The following is a 20,369-nucleotide window of genomic DNA, read 5'->3' as shown; positions in this document are numbered from 1 at the left end:
CAGTTGTGGTGCTGCTGCCAGTTGCAGAAGCACAAGAGAAGTACAATTCAGGGACATACTGAAAGTGTCTGAAAACCACAGCAGAAAGCAACTACCTTGATAGATTTCTGAAACACATGCTTCTGTCATTGTGGTGGTCTGCCATAAGTAATGCACATCCGCTTGTAGCATATCCAAATCAAATTTTCATGAAAACTACCATTGCTTTGTCATGGTTAATTTATTACAATTAATTGAAAATGAGCTGCTGGATTTTTATGAGAAATGTTCATCCATTTCAAGAACTGAGGGGCTATGTAGTATTACTTTGCTTTTTATCAGAGAAATTAAAAGCAGCAATCTGTACTTTGGAATCTGAAATAGAGTCAGCTGCTAAAAGTATGCACAACTTTCTGAAACAAGGCGAACATGAAGCCATTTTCTATTTTGCTATGGTAGCTCAATCAGAAAGATAAGTTCTCAGATAAATTTTGAAACCATTTTTGCCATGGCAGAACTGATCAGATAGAAGTTGCTGTCCTCTATTTATTTGACTGTTTCTATTCATAAATAAATACAATGAGAGAAACTTGAGAGCATGGAAGAGCAAACAGATAAAGAAAATACTGTTCTCTGAGCAGTGGAATTCTAATTACAGTAGAGAAAAAAATAAAGAAAAAACATGAGGAGACTATCGCAAGTGATAAAGCATAAAGTACCGCACACACTTTTGTGCTGAGAAAAAATTATATCACTATCACTGTCAGAACTTCTTTCATTTCCTAACTGAAATGGATGAAGACTGCCAATAGATTTGACCTTCATTAATTTTTTTCTTTTGACACAATGAATATGATCTGAAGATTTCTTTCTCGAAACTGTATGCTAGCAATCCTCAGAACTGAAGGCAGAATATAGAAGGAATACCCCAAATCTGCATAAAAGAGCTTGGATTTTCCAGTATTTTATAATGAAGTGCAAACAAGTGGTTTAAAGGTGTCTTTTCTGAATGTTGATCTACTGACTGTAAACAGAAAGGTTGTCAAACCTCATTACTTTAAAGACAACCTTCTGCACACCTCCCAGTGGATTCCCTGCTCTCCTAAATCACAACAGTAACGGATTAGCCTCCTTTGCTTTTCAAATTAGTCAGATGGCCTATGAGGTAAAACTGAGGTAATAAAATAGCCATTGGTTTGAAGTCAGAAAGATTTAAGCCCAAAATAACTCCAAACCCAATTAAAAAAAAAAAAAAAAAAAAAAAACCAAAAAAAAAAACCAATAACCAAGCAGCTTGGTTAGAAGAGGCAGCTGTAAAAAAGAAAAAGAGCTGGTATAAAACATAGAGACCAGTGCTGTAGTATGGTTCCAGCAGCACTGCAGTTTAAGTGGAAAAAGGAGGTTTATTTGTCATATCACAAAATGCAAAGTGAAGTCCAATCTCCAGCCCACCACACCAAGCCTGTGAGAACAGCTTTGACAGGAAATGCTTAAGACAGGAGTAGCATCATCTGGCTCCTCCCAGGCGAAAATCAAGCTGCTTCAGTCTGCCACCGCTGCCCTAAGGGGGATTTGGGCCAGTGATCAGGGGGTCCTCATGGCTGGCTCAGATGGGCTGTAACTGCAGCTCCTGCTCTCCAGGAGCTTGAGATGATCTCAGCTCACTTGTGGAGAAGACGTTTGAGATTCTTATGGCCCCCTCCTTGCCCATCATTGCATCTTTCCACTGAAGCTGGGGAAATAAAAAAGCCCTGCTGAGCTTTGGTCCTTCCAGTCTGGGAGGTGGTGTATCAGCTCTTCCCATCTCACAGATTCCTGTCGGCAAATTCATTTGTGCGTTCTACTGAAACTGAATGGGCAACTTAAAAAAAGTAAAAATATGTAAGCTATGGAGGCAGTTATTTTAAATACAAACAAAGTCTACAGAGGAAAATTTAATTTCCTCATTATCTTAATCTGAAAGCAGTAAGTATTTATCTACCTGTTATTAAAAACAGAGCTAATCTGACCAAAGAACAGCAAATGAATCCAGTATTCAGAAGAAAAATTGCTAAGAATATTCTCAATGAATGTTTTTATTAGGAAAAAAATGAAGTACTGTATTAAAGTTCAAAAAGTTTTTAAAAGTAAGTTTAGCTACTTTGGTTGGCTTCTTAAAAACTACTGGTTCCTAAGCAAGGTATCATCCTTACAAAATCAAAAGTCTTTCAGATCACAGCCCAAATATATACTGAAAAGACACGATAAAATAGCAACTGGGCTAGAAAACTCTGTTTTATGGTAAGTGTAATGTATAGAGAGGTAGTTAGACAATTTTAAAATGAAAGAAAAGTGTTACACAAATAAAATTGTGCCTCTTTCCTTGTTATCTGAATAAATGACTTAGTATATAGTATTAAAAATAAAGACGATATCAGAAGAAAAAACCTACAGATGAATTTCCAAATCTCCAATGTTTTGGAAAAATGTATTAGCTTTTTTTCCCCCCCTTCTACCTTACCCTTAACTGGGAAATAAAATCACAGTTTACCACAAAGGTGCATTTTGCTGATCAGCCTCTATATTCCTATGGTTTATCTCAAGCATAAAAAAGATACTATGGGCATGTGGACTCCTCAGTTAAGGAGTGAAATATAAACATCAATATGGTCGATCTGTGACTAAGGATACATCTGTAGCAAGCACAGCAGGACACTTGCTCTATTACACTCTCTCTGTGCTGGAGTGGCTGCTATCCTTTCCTTCTCCTTAGGTACCACAAACATTTCAGTCACACCAACGTGCAGGTCTTACTGACTCTATTTTCTGTTTCTTTTAAATCATCATAGATTACTAACATACCAGCAGCAAGACCTGAATTTTATGTCCTACATGTCTTGCTCATGCTTGATAGAATTGAGACATTCCCACACAGCAAAACTGAAATGTATTGTTCGGTACATGTACATCATAATGGCCTGTCACATGTAAAGCAAAAAAATAAACCCACTTCACTCTAAAGACAGCACACAAGTCAGGAAGGAGAACTTGAATCATCTTTTTTAATCAAAATAGAGATCGGTACTACAAACACAAAATTTCCTTCAGTAACTATCTTCTCACTTTATAAACATAAATCCTTACTGATGGGGAGGATGACAAAGATAAAGTATTTTCTAAGAAGATGGCGTGTAGCTGGCTAACAGGCTTCTTCAATGTCGTCATAAGACAGACCAGCTTACAAAAATATAAAAAGTATTCCACCTGTGTGAAAACAGATATTTTCCCTGCAAGTCAAGGCACTGGGATCACACACAAGCAAATCAAATAACTTATATGAGGCATATAAGCAAATTGCAACTGGGTGTGAGTAGATTAACAGGTGTCAAGGTTTAACCTCAGCCGGCAGCCAAGCCCCTCACAGCTCTTGCTCACTCCCACACCAGTGGGACAAATGAGAAAGGGAGAAAGTTGGAAGGATGCAAGCTAAAAAACTCATGTGTTGAGATAAAGACAGTTTAATAGGGAAAGCAAAAAGTGTACACACAAGCAAAGCAAAACAAGGAAGTAATGCATTCTCAAGACCCTGCATAAATGGACTAGAAAAGCCTTGATCTGAACATAAAATACAGTAAGTTGCACTTAATAATTCTGCCCTGTACATCCCCTGGTGAGACCCCACCTGGACTATGGCATTCAGCTCTGAAGCCCTCAGCACAGGGAAGACATGGACACGTTTAAGCAGGTCCAGGGGAGGGTCACAAAGATGATCAGATGGATAGAACTTCTCTCCTATGAGGAAACGCTGAGACAAGAGAAGGCTCCAGGGAGACCTTAGAGGAGCCTTTCAGTGACTGAAAGGAGTCAATAAGAAAGATGGGGTCAGACTTTTTTAGCAGGGCCTGTGGCAATAAGGACCAGGAGCAATGGTTTTAAACTAAAAGAGGAGAGATTCAGACTAGATCTAAGGAAGATGTTTTTTACAATGAGGGTGGTGAAACACCATCACAGGTTGCCCAGAGAGGTTGTGAATACCCCATCCCTGGAGAAATTCAAGGTCAGATGGGACAGGGCTCTGAGCAGCCTGATTGAGTTGAAGCAGTTCCTGCTCATTGCAGCAGGGTTGAACTAAGTGACCTTTAAAGATGCTTTTCAACCCAAACTATTCTCTATGTTCTCTTACTTCTAATACTGCCTAAGTCACTAGTGTATTTGCTTCAGAAGCTACTAGAGAGAGGTATATACAGATATATCATCCTCAAGTACTGTCTTCTGCTGCATTGAACATAGATAAGCTATGGCCTTTTCTGCATCATTACCTTGTGGCTTGGAATTTCTTTAAAAGGTATTTATCAAAAATATTTATAAGTATTTATACAAAAAAGTATCAGGATACATAATGATGCTGCTGGCATTCTTTAAATTCCTCTTGCACTCCCTACCTTTTTCCAGTTTGCAGCTGATTAGATATAGGGGATTTACTGGGTGCCATTAGTTGGGATATTTCTATCATGCATGGACTTCTCATAAAATACCTGGAATTTCCAAAATTTCTGCCACAGCATAAAATAAAAATAAAACCAGTACTCCACATTTTGCTAAAGAAGATAAGAATTCATCATCAAAAACAGTGGTGCAACCTGCTATTACCTGATTTATGTATCCTGTGGTATGGGCAAGCAAGAGAAGGGCTCTTACCCCTAGCAACCTGTTTCCCTGCCTAATTGCAAAGAATATACAAACAGAAATAAACCATAATCAATAGGAGGACATTAATAACACAGTTAATTGAAGATGTCCAGATTTTCCTCTGAAGACCAAGAAGTCTCCATTCTAAACCAGAAGGACTTTGGCTTTCATACTACTGTTAGAAATAGAGCCCTCTATGGTTCAGACAATTGATCTCACTACTTGTGCAGAAAAGTGTCTGTGTACTCATTTATTTAAGAAGAAATTGGTTTTTTTTATTGAGTGACAAATGATTCCACAGAGAAAATCATAGAATGGTTTGGGTTGGAAGGGACCTTGGAGATCATCTAGTTCCAACATTTCACTAGGTCAGGTTGCTCAGAGCTCCACCCAACCTGGCCTTAAACACTTGCAGAGATGGGGAATCTGCAATTTCTCTGTGCAACCTGTGCCAGTGCCTCACCACTCTCCCTCACAGTAAGGAATTCGTTCCAAACATCTAATCTAAACCTACTCTCTAAGTTTGAAGCCATGGCCCCTTGTCCTATCACTGCACGCTCTTCTAAACACTCTCCTCATCTTTCTTGTAGGCCTCCTCCAGGCACTGGAGGGCCACAATCAGATCATCCCTAAGTCTTCTCCAGGCTGAACAATTGCAATTCCCACAGTCTCTCCTCATAGGAGAGGTTCTCTATCCTTGTAATCATCTCGGCCGTCATCTGCACTCACCCCAAGTCCACATCCTTCTTATGTTGGGGTCCTCAGAGCTGGATGCATTGCTACAGGTGGGGTCTCACCAGAGTGGAGCAGAGGGGCAGAACCCCCTCCCTCATCCTGCTGCCCATGCTGTTTTGGATGCAGCCCAGGACATGTTTGGCTTTCTGGGCTACAAGTGTACATTGCCAAGTCATGTCCACCCTCTCACCAATCAGCACCCTCAAGTCCTTCTTCGTAGATCATCAGAGTTAAAAGCTTCAAAAAACAAGGCAAAGAACAGCTGAAAAAAATCCTTTTAGTACTACTTAAACCTTGATTATAACATATTTCTAATTCTCTATTGAAGTTCAACTTAGACATGGAGAACAGCTTTTGGCTTGGGAAACTGCCTTTCTTTTCTTCTTAAATCAGTCGAATGCAGTGCAATCTCCTTGATTTTTGTCCATTGATAGCTTCTTTTTGCGGCACTGAGGACAAAGCACTGAAAAAAAATAGCACTGGGAAGCAAATAAACCTCAGAGTCTCGAAGGTCTGGAATAAAGAGAGATGAGGTCTGGAGAAGAGATGCAGCATTGCAGGAAGAACACAGAAAATGGTCAGGTCTGGGGCTGGAGAGAGGGAAATGAAAGCGAGTGATGAGCCAAGCCAAATACTGTAGCTCAGTCTTGCCTGGGGCTGTCAGCTTGCTCAGAAACATGTTCTGGGAGTTGAGAGGACATGACTCTGCCACTGGCACAGACTGCGGGCAGCTGTTCGGACAGGCCCTTCAAAGAGGGCACTGGGGGACAGCCGTGCCCAAGGTGAGCCAGTCTAGGGAAGGACTGGGTTTGCAGAGCACCAGCAGCCTTGACAGCAGAGCAGCAAGACACTGGGATTACACAAGCAATTTTCTTTTCCTGTTTTTAGGGAGGCTGATGATCTTATGACAGAAGGGCAGATTAACAGAAGAGTGGAGAAGGGAAATGTGAGAGGTTTTAGAGAGATTTATTTTTAAAAAGCAATGCAATATCCAAGAGGAAATGTCAAGGAAGGAGCTGGGTATACAAGACCAGAGGGGAAATCTGTGAATGATTTGCAAGTCTAGTAACTAAAAATAACATGGGTTAAGCCTTTTGACTGGGGAGGTGAGTGGGAAAAGAGGGAAGCCAAGCCTGGTGCTGTGGGCTGCAAGTCAGGCGGCAACAGTGCCAGAGGGAGGGTTTCTCTGTGGACACCTTCCTGCCACATGGCAGCACAGCTCAGGGGCACTTCAGATGAGAAGTACTGCCAAATGTGCTCATCTGCACATTGGGTTTTAAACAAAGAACCAGTTTGTGTTGTGTCATGAAGCCATTACAAGTCATTTGCACAAAAAAAAAAAAAGAAAAAAAAAAAGGAGAAGAAAAGGAAACACAATACTTGCCCATGTAAAACAGCAAAGCAGAGAGTCAGCAGAGAGCTCCTCCACCCCATGCCCTGCTCTGGTCCTGTCAATGTGTCCTCTGAGTCCCACAAAAGGAATAAGACACTGTCCACCTTTAAAACACACCTTATTCTTCTTTAGGAACACATTCTTCCCTAAGGGTATTTGTGATCTCATCAAACTGTGGAGCAAAAAAAGCAATGTGGGGCCCACTCCCACACTCTCTGGGATTACAAATATCAGACAAATATGGTTAGATCATAATGAGTGGTGGTGGATCTGTATTTGTGGAGGCCAGTGGGCCTGCTGGACAAGGAACGGAAGGAGTCCTATGGTGGGGATAAGTCCTAGGTTCCTTTCCAGCTTATAGTGACGGAAAAGCTTCCCCCAGAATGCTTGTTCTGTAATGTTAATGTACCCCTGCTCCCCTGGTTGGCTCTGTTGGCTGCTACAACCACTATCACCTGATATGCCCTCAGAGTTTCTCGATTAGCTCCCTTACCCTGGACCCCCCATTGCTCTGCCCCAGGACCTCGCTGAAACCTCGCATGAGTGCTGGGGCATCAAATCTCTCCTGTAAAACCCTATGCGAAAACTCTTCCTGTTCATTCACTGTCGGACTGTTTTAGCTGGCTATCCAGTGTGTGTGTGTGTGTGTGTGTGCCAGTGTGCTGGCCGCACCGAGAGGCTTCCTTGGAGATGCTTTTGGGAAGGTTGCGGCATGTTGCCACCTAATAGAACCGTGACACGTATTCTGCCTCTGCCTCCCCGCTCTTTGGGTTAGAAAAAACAAATCTGTTAGGCTATTCTGAGAGCTGATGAGTCAGAAAATGTAGCAGGCACACTTCTGTCTCCCTATTGAAAATTTATACCTTAAAAAAATGACAGTAAGGACAAGATGCCCCTTACTTCATTTGAGAAGGATTTCAGCACTTCACCATGTCAACCATGTTAGAGATTTGAAAAAAACCCAATAACACACAACAGCTACTATTGCCAGGTTTTTAAGATTTTTATAGATAATCAAAGCTCAGATTTTTTCTCGAATTTTCTGGGTAAATTAAAGCTTGCAGAGAAGCAGCAGTCCACAAGACAGAGGGCAAAATTGCTATGGAGGGCGGTATATCTAAATTTACCACCAGATTAGCAACTTTTTATGTTTGCAGTCACCCCTCTGCTATGTCAACACAGTATGAAGATTTAAGTACTTGCCAAATATGCATTCAACGAAATGTTAAAATGAAGGAATAAATGCATTTGTAGCGTAACAGCATATGCAGATATTTCATTCCAAGTAGATTTAATAGAATTGAAAATGTGAAGGTCAGAATAAAATACTCAGCTTTGGGAAAGTGAAAAGAATGTAAGAACAAGAAGTCAATATCAGGCATATTTGATTAAAGAAAAAAACCTGCAAGCATAAAATTAGTCATTTAATTATGTTTCACAACATATCTCCTGGACAGCAAACAACTACACCACCACAAGAAATTCAGAAAAATGTTTAACAGAATATTTTGCAAGCATGTTAAAACTGCATTTATATGACTTCAATTAAACTAGCAGAAAAGGAATTACTCCAGTGATCATATTTTTAATAAAATATATCTTTAGTCCTCATATATTAGCCAGTGAATTTGGACTGGAGAAATGTAACTCCATACAAAGACTACAGTGAACTGTATAAAAATCTGTTTAATGGTTTTCCAGTCACATTAGTCACTGGTATAACACAGATGAGAGTTACAATTTCAATTTTAAGTTTCAAGGGGGAAAACTGTCCAATCAACTCCTTACAAGTTACATAAATAGTAACTCAGATAGTACCTTAAAATTCTTACATGCATTGTTTTAAAAACATTCTGTAGTTTTCTGTGTCTTTTTCCCACGAAACAGAAATTTGGTTGTGCCAGATCCATGCCTACATCTATAGGAAAGGTGACTTAAGAAACCCCAGTTCAGCTTAATGCTGGCAAAGAGACAGAGGGGAAAAGGTACATATCATCTATCACTGTACATTTCTCCCTTTTTCATGTTTCATCATCATCCAGGAATGCAGGAAAGCTGTGTAAAATGTGTGATGACTGGGATTAGATTTTGTCAACAATCATTCTTCCTTCATCAAGCTACTCTAGCAGCAATGGCATCACCATCCTACCCTGAGTATGAAAGAGGAAAACGTCCCCTGTTCACCTACTTGACTGCTGGTATTCACTGGCTCTGGCAGCTCCCCACAGCAAGCATTTTCTAACATGAACAAATACGACTCTCAGAAGCACTTTGAGGCACAGTCCAAGCAGGAGACTTGCTGGTCCAAGGTGGCATGCAGACATGACCAGCATGGGCTCAGTGCACAACACAACAGCACAAGCAGGGAACTGTTTCCTCTGTATCACAACCCACCACTACAGTGGTCTTTGGAGTGTAGCCTTTCCTGGAGTCTGTACCGACTACTTCAGTAGAAGCAGGGGTTCAGATAGCATTAACTGGCTATGTCTTACACTGGCTGCAGTTCAAGCAGTTGAAGGGAAAGATGACAAGTTTGTCATTTGACAAATTCTCAGCTCAGCCACTGACTTTTGAAGATGTCCCCAGATTGAGCAGTAGCTCGTGGATAGGTATGTACCTCTGGGCTTGGCAGGGCAGCAAGAGCTGACTAGCAATGAAGCAAGAGAGACCCAAAACCACCCAGGAACAGGTAGAAAACACATTTCTGAACAAGGAAAGAGAGCTTGTGGGTAAATGTTGCTGAAAGAAACCTGGGATGTGAACAAAGAACCTGTTGACCATTTGACTCCTGTGCTAGCAGAGATGGGACTCTGAAAACAAACTAGACTGTAGAGTCAAGCAATAGACCCCATCAGTTTCTGTTCTCAACAGGAAAAAAAATTGATTCCAGATGTTTTAATTAAAAAGAGATATAACAGTTATCACTTCTGATTTTTTTCAGAAGAAAGCAGTGAAATTCATCCATCAAAATCAACTGGATTTCTAACTCCAATAGGCTCCCTACTACTGTTAAGAGATTTAAAATACTGTGTTTGGAAACCTGACACTGCCATACAACCACCTCCTAAACACCTTTCTCTATTATTGTAATTATTCAGGTCCTTCAAGCTCCCTTTAGGGATGAAAATCCCACATTTCCAGCACTAGAGTGTGAGGTGGCTTTGGCAGGGCAGGAGGAGGGCAGAACAGCTCAGCTGGGAAATGCCCTTTAGCCAAGCAATGTGGGAGCACAGCTGGCTTAGGAGCAAAGAGGCAGGACTAGCTAAAGCTCTGAAACCACTGGATACACACTAGATGCTTCTTGCTCAAATAGACTGTATACAAGTATGGCTCCAGAGCAAGAAGAGCTACAGGCTTGAAATGTTGGGAAAAGGGCACAGATATCTCCTTCACAGAAACTGACAACCAACATCCAAAGCAGGATCAAGTCCTGCAAACTGTCCAACCAAAATATGGCAGCAAAATAAATTTTGTGGGATGTTCTATGTGTAGCTGCTTAGCTAGCCTTTCATCTCACCTGGAAAAGCAGCTTCTTTTGTAAACCTTGTGTAAGAAGGGAACATGGGAAGCTGTGTTTCAAATGACACCAGAGTACTAACCGGACCAACATGAAAATGCTGAGGCAAATGGCACTGGCCAGCTCCAGAGATGTTCTTTTTTGCACATAAACTAACAAACACAAAATGTTAGAATTATAAATGCAACCGGAAAACAAGTTGGGTTTGAGATTTCTAGACTGTAATTAGCAACACAGCTGTTGTTCTGTAAAACTAGAAAACTGCAATTTGTGTGAGTGCTGTCTCTCCTACAGCTTCCAAAGGCCCTCATCACACCACATTACAGCTCATGCAACACCCCATGGACTCCCTCAGCTTAAAGAAGGGAACCCATTAGCCTTTCCTTTCTAAATCACATCCAGTGTCTCCCCATCACCTCTTAATTACGCCAAATAATGCTCTCAATACTGCCATAGAGATATTTGCTATCACACAGAGTTTGCACACAGATTAAAAGGAAAGAGACTGGTGATTACCACAATGTTACATATGTTCTGGTAACCATGTGTTTCCCATCCGAAGAAAAGGATAAAAGTGCCTTCTTCCTGCCTCTCCTCAGGTGGGACATAAATGCACTTGCCCATCTCTTCCCAGTCACCCGTTTGACAAGAGTATATCAGAACTTCCTATTCTAAATATTTTTATGCCTCTATCAAATTTAGTTAAAATAGATCAAAAGATTAAAACCTGCAGAGGGCTGGGCAGGGCAGCATTGCAGAAGGCAAACTGCAGATTGCACAAGTTTACTGACATGGACATGCTACCTGCAGTTATGCAGGGTAATTTCTTAGGCATCAGAAATCCTCAGCTAATGGCAACAGCCTTGGCTTCCCTGAAGGAAGTTTACCAGTTCAGACCTGTTCACAAACTGCCTCAGCAACTCTAAAAACGTTTTTATTCCCAGTAAAAGGAATAAGGAGTAATAACCAACTGAAATGTTCATGTTTCTTCACATAAACAACTTCTGTGGAAATGTTTCCCGTTCTTCCTTTTTTAAGCACATCTGCCATGAAGCAGCTTGCCACAGACCTTGCCTATCAGTGGTATATATAAGCTTCAAGAATTTAATTAATGTTTTTCTTTCTCTTGTGCTTCATGTAACTTCATTATTAACTGTGATAAAAGACCCCTTTGAACACCAATAGTCAGTATGGCCATTAGTGAATTTTTCTGAGATTAGCTACCTGCAAAGCAAGCAGCCATGAGAGAATAGTTGATACAGACAACTTGATATGGATGCACTAAGGAAAATGCTTCTTTTTGCTTCAGTCAGGAGATGTCCACAACCAGTGTGGGTACCAACAGGTGCACAAGCCGGTGCTGACATTTAACTATACATTGCTGAAGGGGATGTTTTGAGAGTGAAATTGCACCTGCACAGAAAACATAGCAAGATTCACCTTGTTGAAATGTAATCTAGAAGTCAACATTTGCTCTGAATTTGCTGCCTGTGCTTCCTCCCTGAAGAACGAGGAGAGGGAATGGCACCACCAGCAGGTACCCCCTTTCTACCATCCCCACTGTAGAAGATGAGCAGAGAGATATTACATCTACTAGAAGCAAAGTATTCAGACAGACTGAAACTTTCCACTCGTTAGCCCTTCTACTTTCCAGAGCTAACTGAATGGTTATAGTTTTAAACAGTGTTCAAGAACTACAGCAGCTCACAATCGGCCCAATGTTTTTAAGGTATTAATCTTTTGAAATGTATACGTGGGATTTTACATCAATTAAATAAAATTCCACTCTCTGGTAATATAAAACAAAACAGTTTCTGTTCAGTCTGATCTTCATGTAGCTGCCTTTCTCTCAAAAAGAACCAACATTCATGTGAAGTCAAAATGGAAATGGAAAAAAAAATGCTACCAAATGTTTGATGTTTTGAAGACTATGTAAAACTACTTCAGATTGTGCTACTGGTACACATCCTTGTACGGAACGTGTAACTATTACGGTGTCTGAAAAGCTAAAAAACCCAAAAGCAAAACAAAACAGAAAGAAAAAAAACATACCAATATGATACAGAAATTGCCACCTCAATTAAAAAAATAAAAGCTAACACTGAAGATTCATGAAACATGAGGTATAAAGGCCAACACATTAAGTAACTGATTTACCTAGAAATAAAAGCAAAAACTATTAAAAATTTTACTTGAGACAAGGAAACAAACTGTATTGCTTAAAATAAAGTCTTACTCTCTGAAACCATTATTTTAATGATTTTTAAATTAATTTCATGTATCTGGTCCTAAGCCAATAGTTATTAAATGGTTTTGGGAGGAGGTTATGTTGAAAGTATGGAATTGCATTCAAACTATAATAATTTTTCAAGTATTACATGAAATTGTCAGAATCCAAATTAAGAGGCATAATTTGTGTCTTGTCCACAAGCCATGTCTAAGGGTCACAGTGATATCATGATGAAATGCTATTAGACCATCATCGAAAAAAACTGCTTCAATAGCGTAGTAGTATTTTGCTTTCGTTAACCCAAAGGACCATGGCAGAAGTACTGCCATTATTTCTTACTACACAATATAAACTTCATATTCTAGAAATCATATTTCAGAATGCTCATTTCAGCTTGAGGATCATATCACCACAGCTCTCAGATCAGTTATACTCTGGTAAATGCAGACACAGTTTTTATGGCTACACAATGCACCATGGCTTTAAGACTCCCTGGACACAGTAAAAAATTTCTACACATGCATGGAGCCAATTGAATTGGCTTATCTTCATTTCAAATGTATTTGGTGGACTAGTCTGAGACTAAATTTATCAGGGTCCAAAAGGATATTGAACAAAGTCTCCATAGTTCAAAACACAATGCTCATTCAAAACACAATCTGTGGAATTGATTTTAAGTAAAAGCCATTAATTTGTTTCTCACACAATCACACAATCTCCACATCTTTTTATTTTGCTGTCCTTTTTTTTTTTTTGGTCGGATTTTATATGCATAAAATACAAAATCTGCATTAACCAATCTGCTATGAAGGCCAGTTTGTGAAAGGCCCTATTGTCGCTGTTTTACTGAGAACCGGTGAGCAACGACACAATCCAAATCCAAGGAGAAAAGGAAAGTGTGGTGATGCAATGTTTTTATTGTATTTTGTATGTTCCTTGTACCCCAATGCTTTGCCCCTACCTTCTCCACTTCTATTCCCAGTTAGTCTGCCCCAGATCTAAGTTGCTTCCCCCGTGCTCCCATATATGGTTATCCCCTCCCCTTGTTCTGGCTCCTTCCCTATCAATCACCCACAACCCTCCTGGAGTTCTGGATTGTTCTGTGTCTGTCACCCAAGCCCTCCCTAATTACCCTTATATGGTCCCCGTCAATCCCCCGAGACCCTGCCCCCTCGGATACCTCCCCTCTTGGAAATCCCCTAAACCTCAACGCCCCATTGGGGCATGTGACCCCTCTCCCTCCACCCACCAAGACCATTGGACCAGATGTGAGTCAGTCCCTCCAGCATCCCTCCCTTCTAATCTGCTTATTGGTCCCCAGTTGGGTCACTCCCCTTGTTCTGCCCCCTTTATAAGGCATGGTCGCTCTGCAATTGTTGTTTGTCCTCTGTAGATACCATCCACTAAACAGGGATTTCCTCCCATGGCAAGCCTGCCTACTACTTTTTATCCTCTCCCTCGTCGGGGCTGCTGACAGCTGTGGCACCTGGAGCTTCAGCTCCCCTGGGCAGAGCTGAACTCCAGAGGAGCAGCTTTAAAGCCTAGAGCCTTTGGCTGCTCCCCACTCTTGCCTCACACCGCAGGTGCTGGCCGGGCTGAGAAGCGAGTGGTCACTGCAACAGGAAAGGAATTATTTTATTATTTACAAGCTAGGTTATGTATCTTTGTATGTGAGAGAGAATGATATGATTGGTCGCTTGACCAGCCACCCCCTAGAGGGATTGGCTGAGGTTCTCTAACACCCATTCAAAATACTTTTTCCAGAGTACCAAAGCAAGGCTGGAAAACAAACCCAGGTGCAAGATAATAGAATTAGTTTACAAAACCATCTTTCACAGTTTCTCAGCTAAAGCATGAGAAAGAACCACTTCACAAAATGCTTCAGCAGCTGGAAAATTCCTCTGCTCCTGCCTTTTAGCATCCACATCGTCTGCCCCTTGGTTATCTACAGATATGAAGACCTAGAAGTCCTCTCCCAGCCTTATGTTCCTGAAGAACACTGGTACAACAAGAAGAGCAGAACACTACAGCTGCCCAGAAGAGAGGGCATCAGCAAAGGCTCCAGCTTTTCCCAGCTGAGAGAACAGCATTTCACCACAGGTCGCACAGCAAACACACAGGCTACTACCAGAGGAAATCAAATATTTGAACAAGAAGAAAGTGATGCATTTCAGTCATGTGTGAAGGAAAACCCAGTGAATAAGAATTATACAATGCCACCAGGAACTTGCCCTTAAGAAACACAGAACAGTTTATTCTGAATGGAATAGAGTACCAAACACAGCAGAATAACTTTTTTTTCCTTGAAGGTGGAGAAAACAGAGAATTTTCCAAGCATCATGAAAAAAGGATTAAAAAACACTAAAAGAAGGAGTAAACCTGGATTCTCCATAGAAAAATCCTATTTAGTTTGCTTTTAAAAGACCAAAAATTTAAACAGACACACTTTGTTTTAGTTACAGACTGATAATCTAATCATTCCAAGGCTGGGAAAAGGAGAGGTTAGAGGTTCAAACAATGCACAATAAAGGAATAGGAACTTACAGGGATGTCTGATGTTCATGACTGCAGTCTGCAAGCAGCTAATCACGTAACAGAGCTTGTCTACAAAGAGCTCTTCAAGAAAGATTGAGATTGTTGAAGTGCGCAAATCCTTCCGGTGGGAAGCAGCAAAAGATGGTTTATTATTTAAAGGCTGCTAGGGCTAAGAGCAGGAGCAGCAGCTGATTTTAGTTTCTAACGAATACATTAGGCATTCCTCTTGACCACAGGTTACATTTGTGGAAAAAAGGAGAATAAGAAGGAAAAATAGATTCCATCTGATGAAGGGGGGAAAGCATCCTTGGATATCAACTCAGCAATCTAAAAAGTCTGTTTTGAACTAGTTTTGAGGCATATAGTGACAAAATGAGTATTTGTGCTCAGAGATGTGGATAAAATATAAAATCCAGTTTCGATATCACACAAAATGTACTAGAAATGTAATGCATTAAAAGTATTTTTAAATTAAAGATTTACCCAGATCCTTAATGAGTGATAATGCTTCCCATGATATAAAAGCTCCACCACCATCATCCATAGCTCCTTGCCCAACGTCCCAGCTGTCCAGATGTCCACTGACCAATACAACCTAGAAAAGCAGTTTTGAGAAAACATATCTACATGAAAACACTGAATCAGAAAATTGTTTAGCATTTAAGCATTTTAATGATTTTGTCATAAAGTTGGCATTTTAGTTTAGAACAAAAGGAAAGAAATTCAAATAAAACTAAAACATTGTTCTCTAGTTGCTGAATATTAATCTGGGATTCTACTACTTTAAACCACTGCGTAAGTGAAACTAGATAAGCTGTGAGAAATGTTTAAATGAAAGGTCTTATCTTGTACATTATGAAAGTGCATACTTTCTGGAGATGCAGGACTACTACACTGCTGACTGGTGAAATTTTCTTTCATATTACATCTGTTTAAGCCCTTAGGCATGAAATTTCATTAATCCTATTTTTGGGTGCATAAGGAAAAAATACGAACTTAGACTGAAGCATTCCCAGAGGTTTTTGTTTTATTATATGTCTATGGTACTTGTCACAGAGGACCTCTAATTTATTACTAGATCCCCTACGTGCTACAACAATGACAAGGTATTTTATAGTTCCATTAGTCATAAGGATATTTTAAAACATGGTAGCAAGTCCCAGATGCGTTTTCTGCAAAGAAAGTTTTGTGACTACAGTAGAGAATAGTAGTATGGGCATCTCCAGAAACATCCACTTTCAGATCTGAACCCTTCAAATGTTGACAAGCAGCATCAGACCAATACCACAAGTGTGACTGTTCCCTAACTGGGCCTTAAGCTGAAGGGCTGATGGATCTATGATTACAATGGAAAGGTCAAGGAGGCACAAAAACTCCGAGCCAAGCAGGCAGCGTGGTAAAATGGTGCAACAGCACAAAACCAAGAGCAGGACATGTTGAAACATATGACAACTCAGCACTAAGGAAAAACTGAAGGAGGCCCTGGAGCATCCACCTCTGTTCTGCGCAGAACTGGCCATACACAAAGGGATGCTTCCCACTCCCTGTTTAGCTGATGTCAAACAAGTCTCAGAGTTGAGGGATCCAGAAAAATGTAAAATATATTCATTCTTTCTGCTACCGTCTTCTCCCTAAGGATAAGGATCTCCTGGCATATTGTCTCATCTTCCATTCAGCACAGGACAACTAGTTTAGCACTGAAAATAAGAACATAATGTGTTTTTCCTGTTGTAACTCCTGGAAGGCAAGAGTCTACGCTGTAAAGCATGCAGTGAACATTGCAAGGAAGTAACTCGGAGCCCAAACATGAAGATCTCTATTTTCTTCTTAATGTGAGATAAATCTGTTTTCACTGCATATTAAAATTAATGGACTAACTATCATGGCAAGATAAAAAATATCAAGTACTCATCATACAACAGTGTCTTTTCATGTAACTGAACACAAACTCAGGTAACATAACTGAAATATCCATAGCAATAAACTATGGGCCATGAGAAAGGGCCATGAGAAAGTACTAATCATACCCATTGAACTGCCATGGGTCTGACTGGAATGCACCAAACCCCTTTAAATTTAGAAAATAGACTGTGAGATGTTTATAAATGTGTGTGTTACAAAAAACAGAACTGTCATGCCTTAGAAGCAGAAAAAGCTTGTGATCAAAATCTGAAGAGCAGCTTACTCTTTCCTTCTCATGTCTCAACTCTCTTTTCTGCCTTATCCAGCCTTAACATGTGCTTGCTTTCCATCACAGACTCATCTTCTTGGTAGATTACAGACATGCTGCAATCTTTATTCCAAAACCTCCCCTCCTTCAACAGCACTTAAATTTGGACGGCCGGCCCCTCTGTAAAAGCCTCAGAATTTCTCTGGGGTATTCCTGTGATTTAATATGATCCTCTAAAGGCCAACACAAAAGATTGCGAACAGCACGTTTTCTAGGGACACTGCCCTGCAGTAGAAGTATGTAATCTGCAGCAGCCCTCTGCTACAGTAGCAACATAGCTTGAAACCAGATCACCTGAGAAAAGCAGTGCCAGCTTTGGAGGTAGAAAGGTTTCTGAAACGAGAGCAGAGAAGATAAATACTCACTGGGGTACTTGCTGCTCTTCTTGCTTTCCTCTAAGGGAAGACTATGCACATATGCACACACATGTGCACACTTGCAGGTGGTGAGGGCAGTGCATGAATGAATTCTGCTTTGTGTTCGTTCCTGAACGTGCAGCCCCACTGCAACCTGCCTATGCAGGAGAGAGCTCAAACACCACCACACTTTGCAGCCAACAGATGCAGACTCAATACAGTTCCACTCAATAAGGAATTCACACATAATAATATTTTTTTAAAAAGAACAGAAAAGGCTCTGAGTGAAAACCCAATTGTCTGTGGTATAAAGGATGTCTGTTCCACAGCTTCAAAGTTGCCATGTGGTTTCTTTGTTCTTAAAGCAAAAATTGGTTTTAAGAAAATTACTATTTTGCGTCCTGGGAAACAGAGCTTCAAGATGAAGTGAATTATTTAGAATACGTTTGTAAATTCATTGAGAGAGAACCAAGTTTACAATAGAAGTGATGCCTTGTCTGTAGCAGTGAAAGAACACATCACTAACGCTGTTCCGTGGCAGCAATCTCAACAGAGTGTCTGAGAGGGAATTACTCCTCATTTCTGTGGAACAACACATATTGCAACAGCAGGAAATTCTGAATCAGAAGAAGGTGGTGTAATCTCATTTGGGGTTACAGACTCCAGTTGTAAGCATCTTCACCAGCTCCAGAACATTACACCAAAACAGATCAAGGTTCAAGTGGATTGAGAAAATCAGTTAATTTTATGGATGAACTTCAACTTAAATTTACTGAAGCTGTTGCCAAGAGCAATTACATAAATACAACCATTGTACTTCCATGTGAAAGTTTCTTCCAAACAGTTGTGCTTTCAAACTATCATGTTTTTGTAGCAGCTGCTAAAATGTAAGTTTCACTGATCGTGCTGATAGCCATAGACATTCTTAAAATAAGACACAGCTATAAAATAACAAAACCCACTGTGTTTATCTTGGTCTTTTAGTAGACAGAATGTGTCTGAGCAATGAATGGAAATATTTCTGAAATTCAGTCTAAAGTACTATATTATTTAAAGTAATATTATAAAATAATAGTAGTATAATACTCTGTATAGGTGGGCCAATAATAAATGCAGTTAAAGCTATCAAGGATGTATGATTATTGCATTTTACACATTGCTTTCAAATCTGTTATGTGATTCTCAGCTCCAAATCTACACAGAAACTAATAACTTACATTTGCACAAAACAACCCTATAGAAGTACCAGAAGAATATATGCATTGCAAAGCAATGCTTGTAAGTATCTGTAAATATAAGTATTTGTTTTAAATATGCAGAGAAACCACAAGCAACTGTATGGGGCAGTACAAATATACCAATACATATTTGCCAAATAGATCAAAAATAAATTTAGGATAAGAGAGCTTGCATGTAACATGACAAGATTTCTTTTTCTTACTCTATTTCCTTCTGCATCAGCACGATGATCTCTATTGGATGCCTTTAGGTCATGTGCAGCCTTTCAATCAAGCATATTGAAATATTTTGAAAACAAAAAATATATTTAATATTCTAACCCCAAGAAGATTAGGAAGAGGAACCCCACATTCACTTACATGTGCCCATGTCATGGACTTAACCTTTTCTAAGCAGGATGGTTTATGACACTAAAAAATAATCTCCCATCCCATATGTAGTCACACAGGCCAGTTGCATTTGTCATGCACATCCTGGGTTGCAGTGCATTCTATTACCATCCTCATGAGCTGTTGAAACCAGGTGGGGCAGTGGTTCCTTGCCTCCTCCCTCCAGACTATCTTCTGTTAATGAGCCCATCAACACCTTGCCTCATGACTCATCATCCCATTGTGAGATGCTCCACCCAGGAGGAGGAACCAAGCATTCCATCCTGGATATAATCTGAGATTCCAAACACCACAGACACCCTTTTCCATTGGATTCCCAGAGGACAGGAGCTACATAGCCACCACTGGACCTTCTGAAGAAGAGCAGCCCCTTCCTACAGGATCACTGCTTTGACAGAACCACATCCATCACTTCAGGAGGACTGCAGCCACCATTTTATCAGACTGCTGCCAACACCCTTGCTAACAGAGTGTCAGGTCGTATCCTGACGCTGTCAGTTTAACCTAGTGTTTTCTGGCTTTATTTTTTGATTTCGCTATTAAATTGTTATTCTGACTTGGTGCCTCCCACTGGTTTGTTTTCAAATTAGTACAATGCAACAACTTCATAAAATGCAGGTGAACTACCTTCTGCCTGATTAAATGGAATTTTAAGAAATGTGTATCCCATTTTTAGTTAAACACAAAGCAAAGGTTTCTTTCTATGCAACCTTAGAGATCATAAATATTAAACATTAGGAAAGAACTGTAAGCAACATTTTCAATCACTTCACTTAATCTAGAATAACATTTGTATTAAGTTGTGAAAACTGCTATGCAGAGTTATTATTTCATGTCCCTGAGACAGATGTATATCAGGTAATGCAAGAGTAATGGAAGACTAATGAAGCCATCATTCATCTTTACCTTCATGGATGAAGAAGGCTTCATGGATGGAGGTTTAGATAGGACCTTTATTGATGGAATCTGCCTATCAACACTTTTCTCTTAGAAAAGCATGCTAATAACTTTCATTATTCAAAACACTGAAAAGTACTTTTCTTTACATCTTCCTCCAGCAGACAGTGAAGATAAGGAGCACCTTAACTTGCAAGAGGA

General features: G+C 40.1%; 1 protein-coding gene across 1 annotated transcript in view; it reads right to left on the bottom strand.

The window, feature by feature from the left end:
• The window catches only part of CPQ (carboxypeptidase Q), a 149,024-nt gene that overhangs the window by 40,923 nt on the left and 87,732 nt on the right, over nucleotides 1–20,369 (bottom strand). Inside the window, exon 5 of the mRNA XM_039549698.1 lies at nucleotides 15,541–15,652. Coding sequence (XP_039405632.1) covers nucleotides 15,541–15,652 — 112 coding nt within the window. The remainder of the gene's footprint in view (nucleotides 1–15,540; nucleotides 15,653–20,369) is intronic.

The sequence above is a fragment of the Corvus cornix genome, chromosome 2 (assembly GCF_000738735.6).
Source record: "Corvus cornix cornix isolate S_Up_H32 chromosome 2, ASM73873v5, whole genome shotgun sequence".
Lineage (NCBI taxonomy): Eukaryota > Metazoa > Chordata > Aves > Passeriformes > Corvidae > Corvus > Corvus cornix.
The sequence above is the reverse complement of the archived record's forward strand: the minus strand, read 5'-3'. Positions and strand labels throughout refer to the sequence as shown.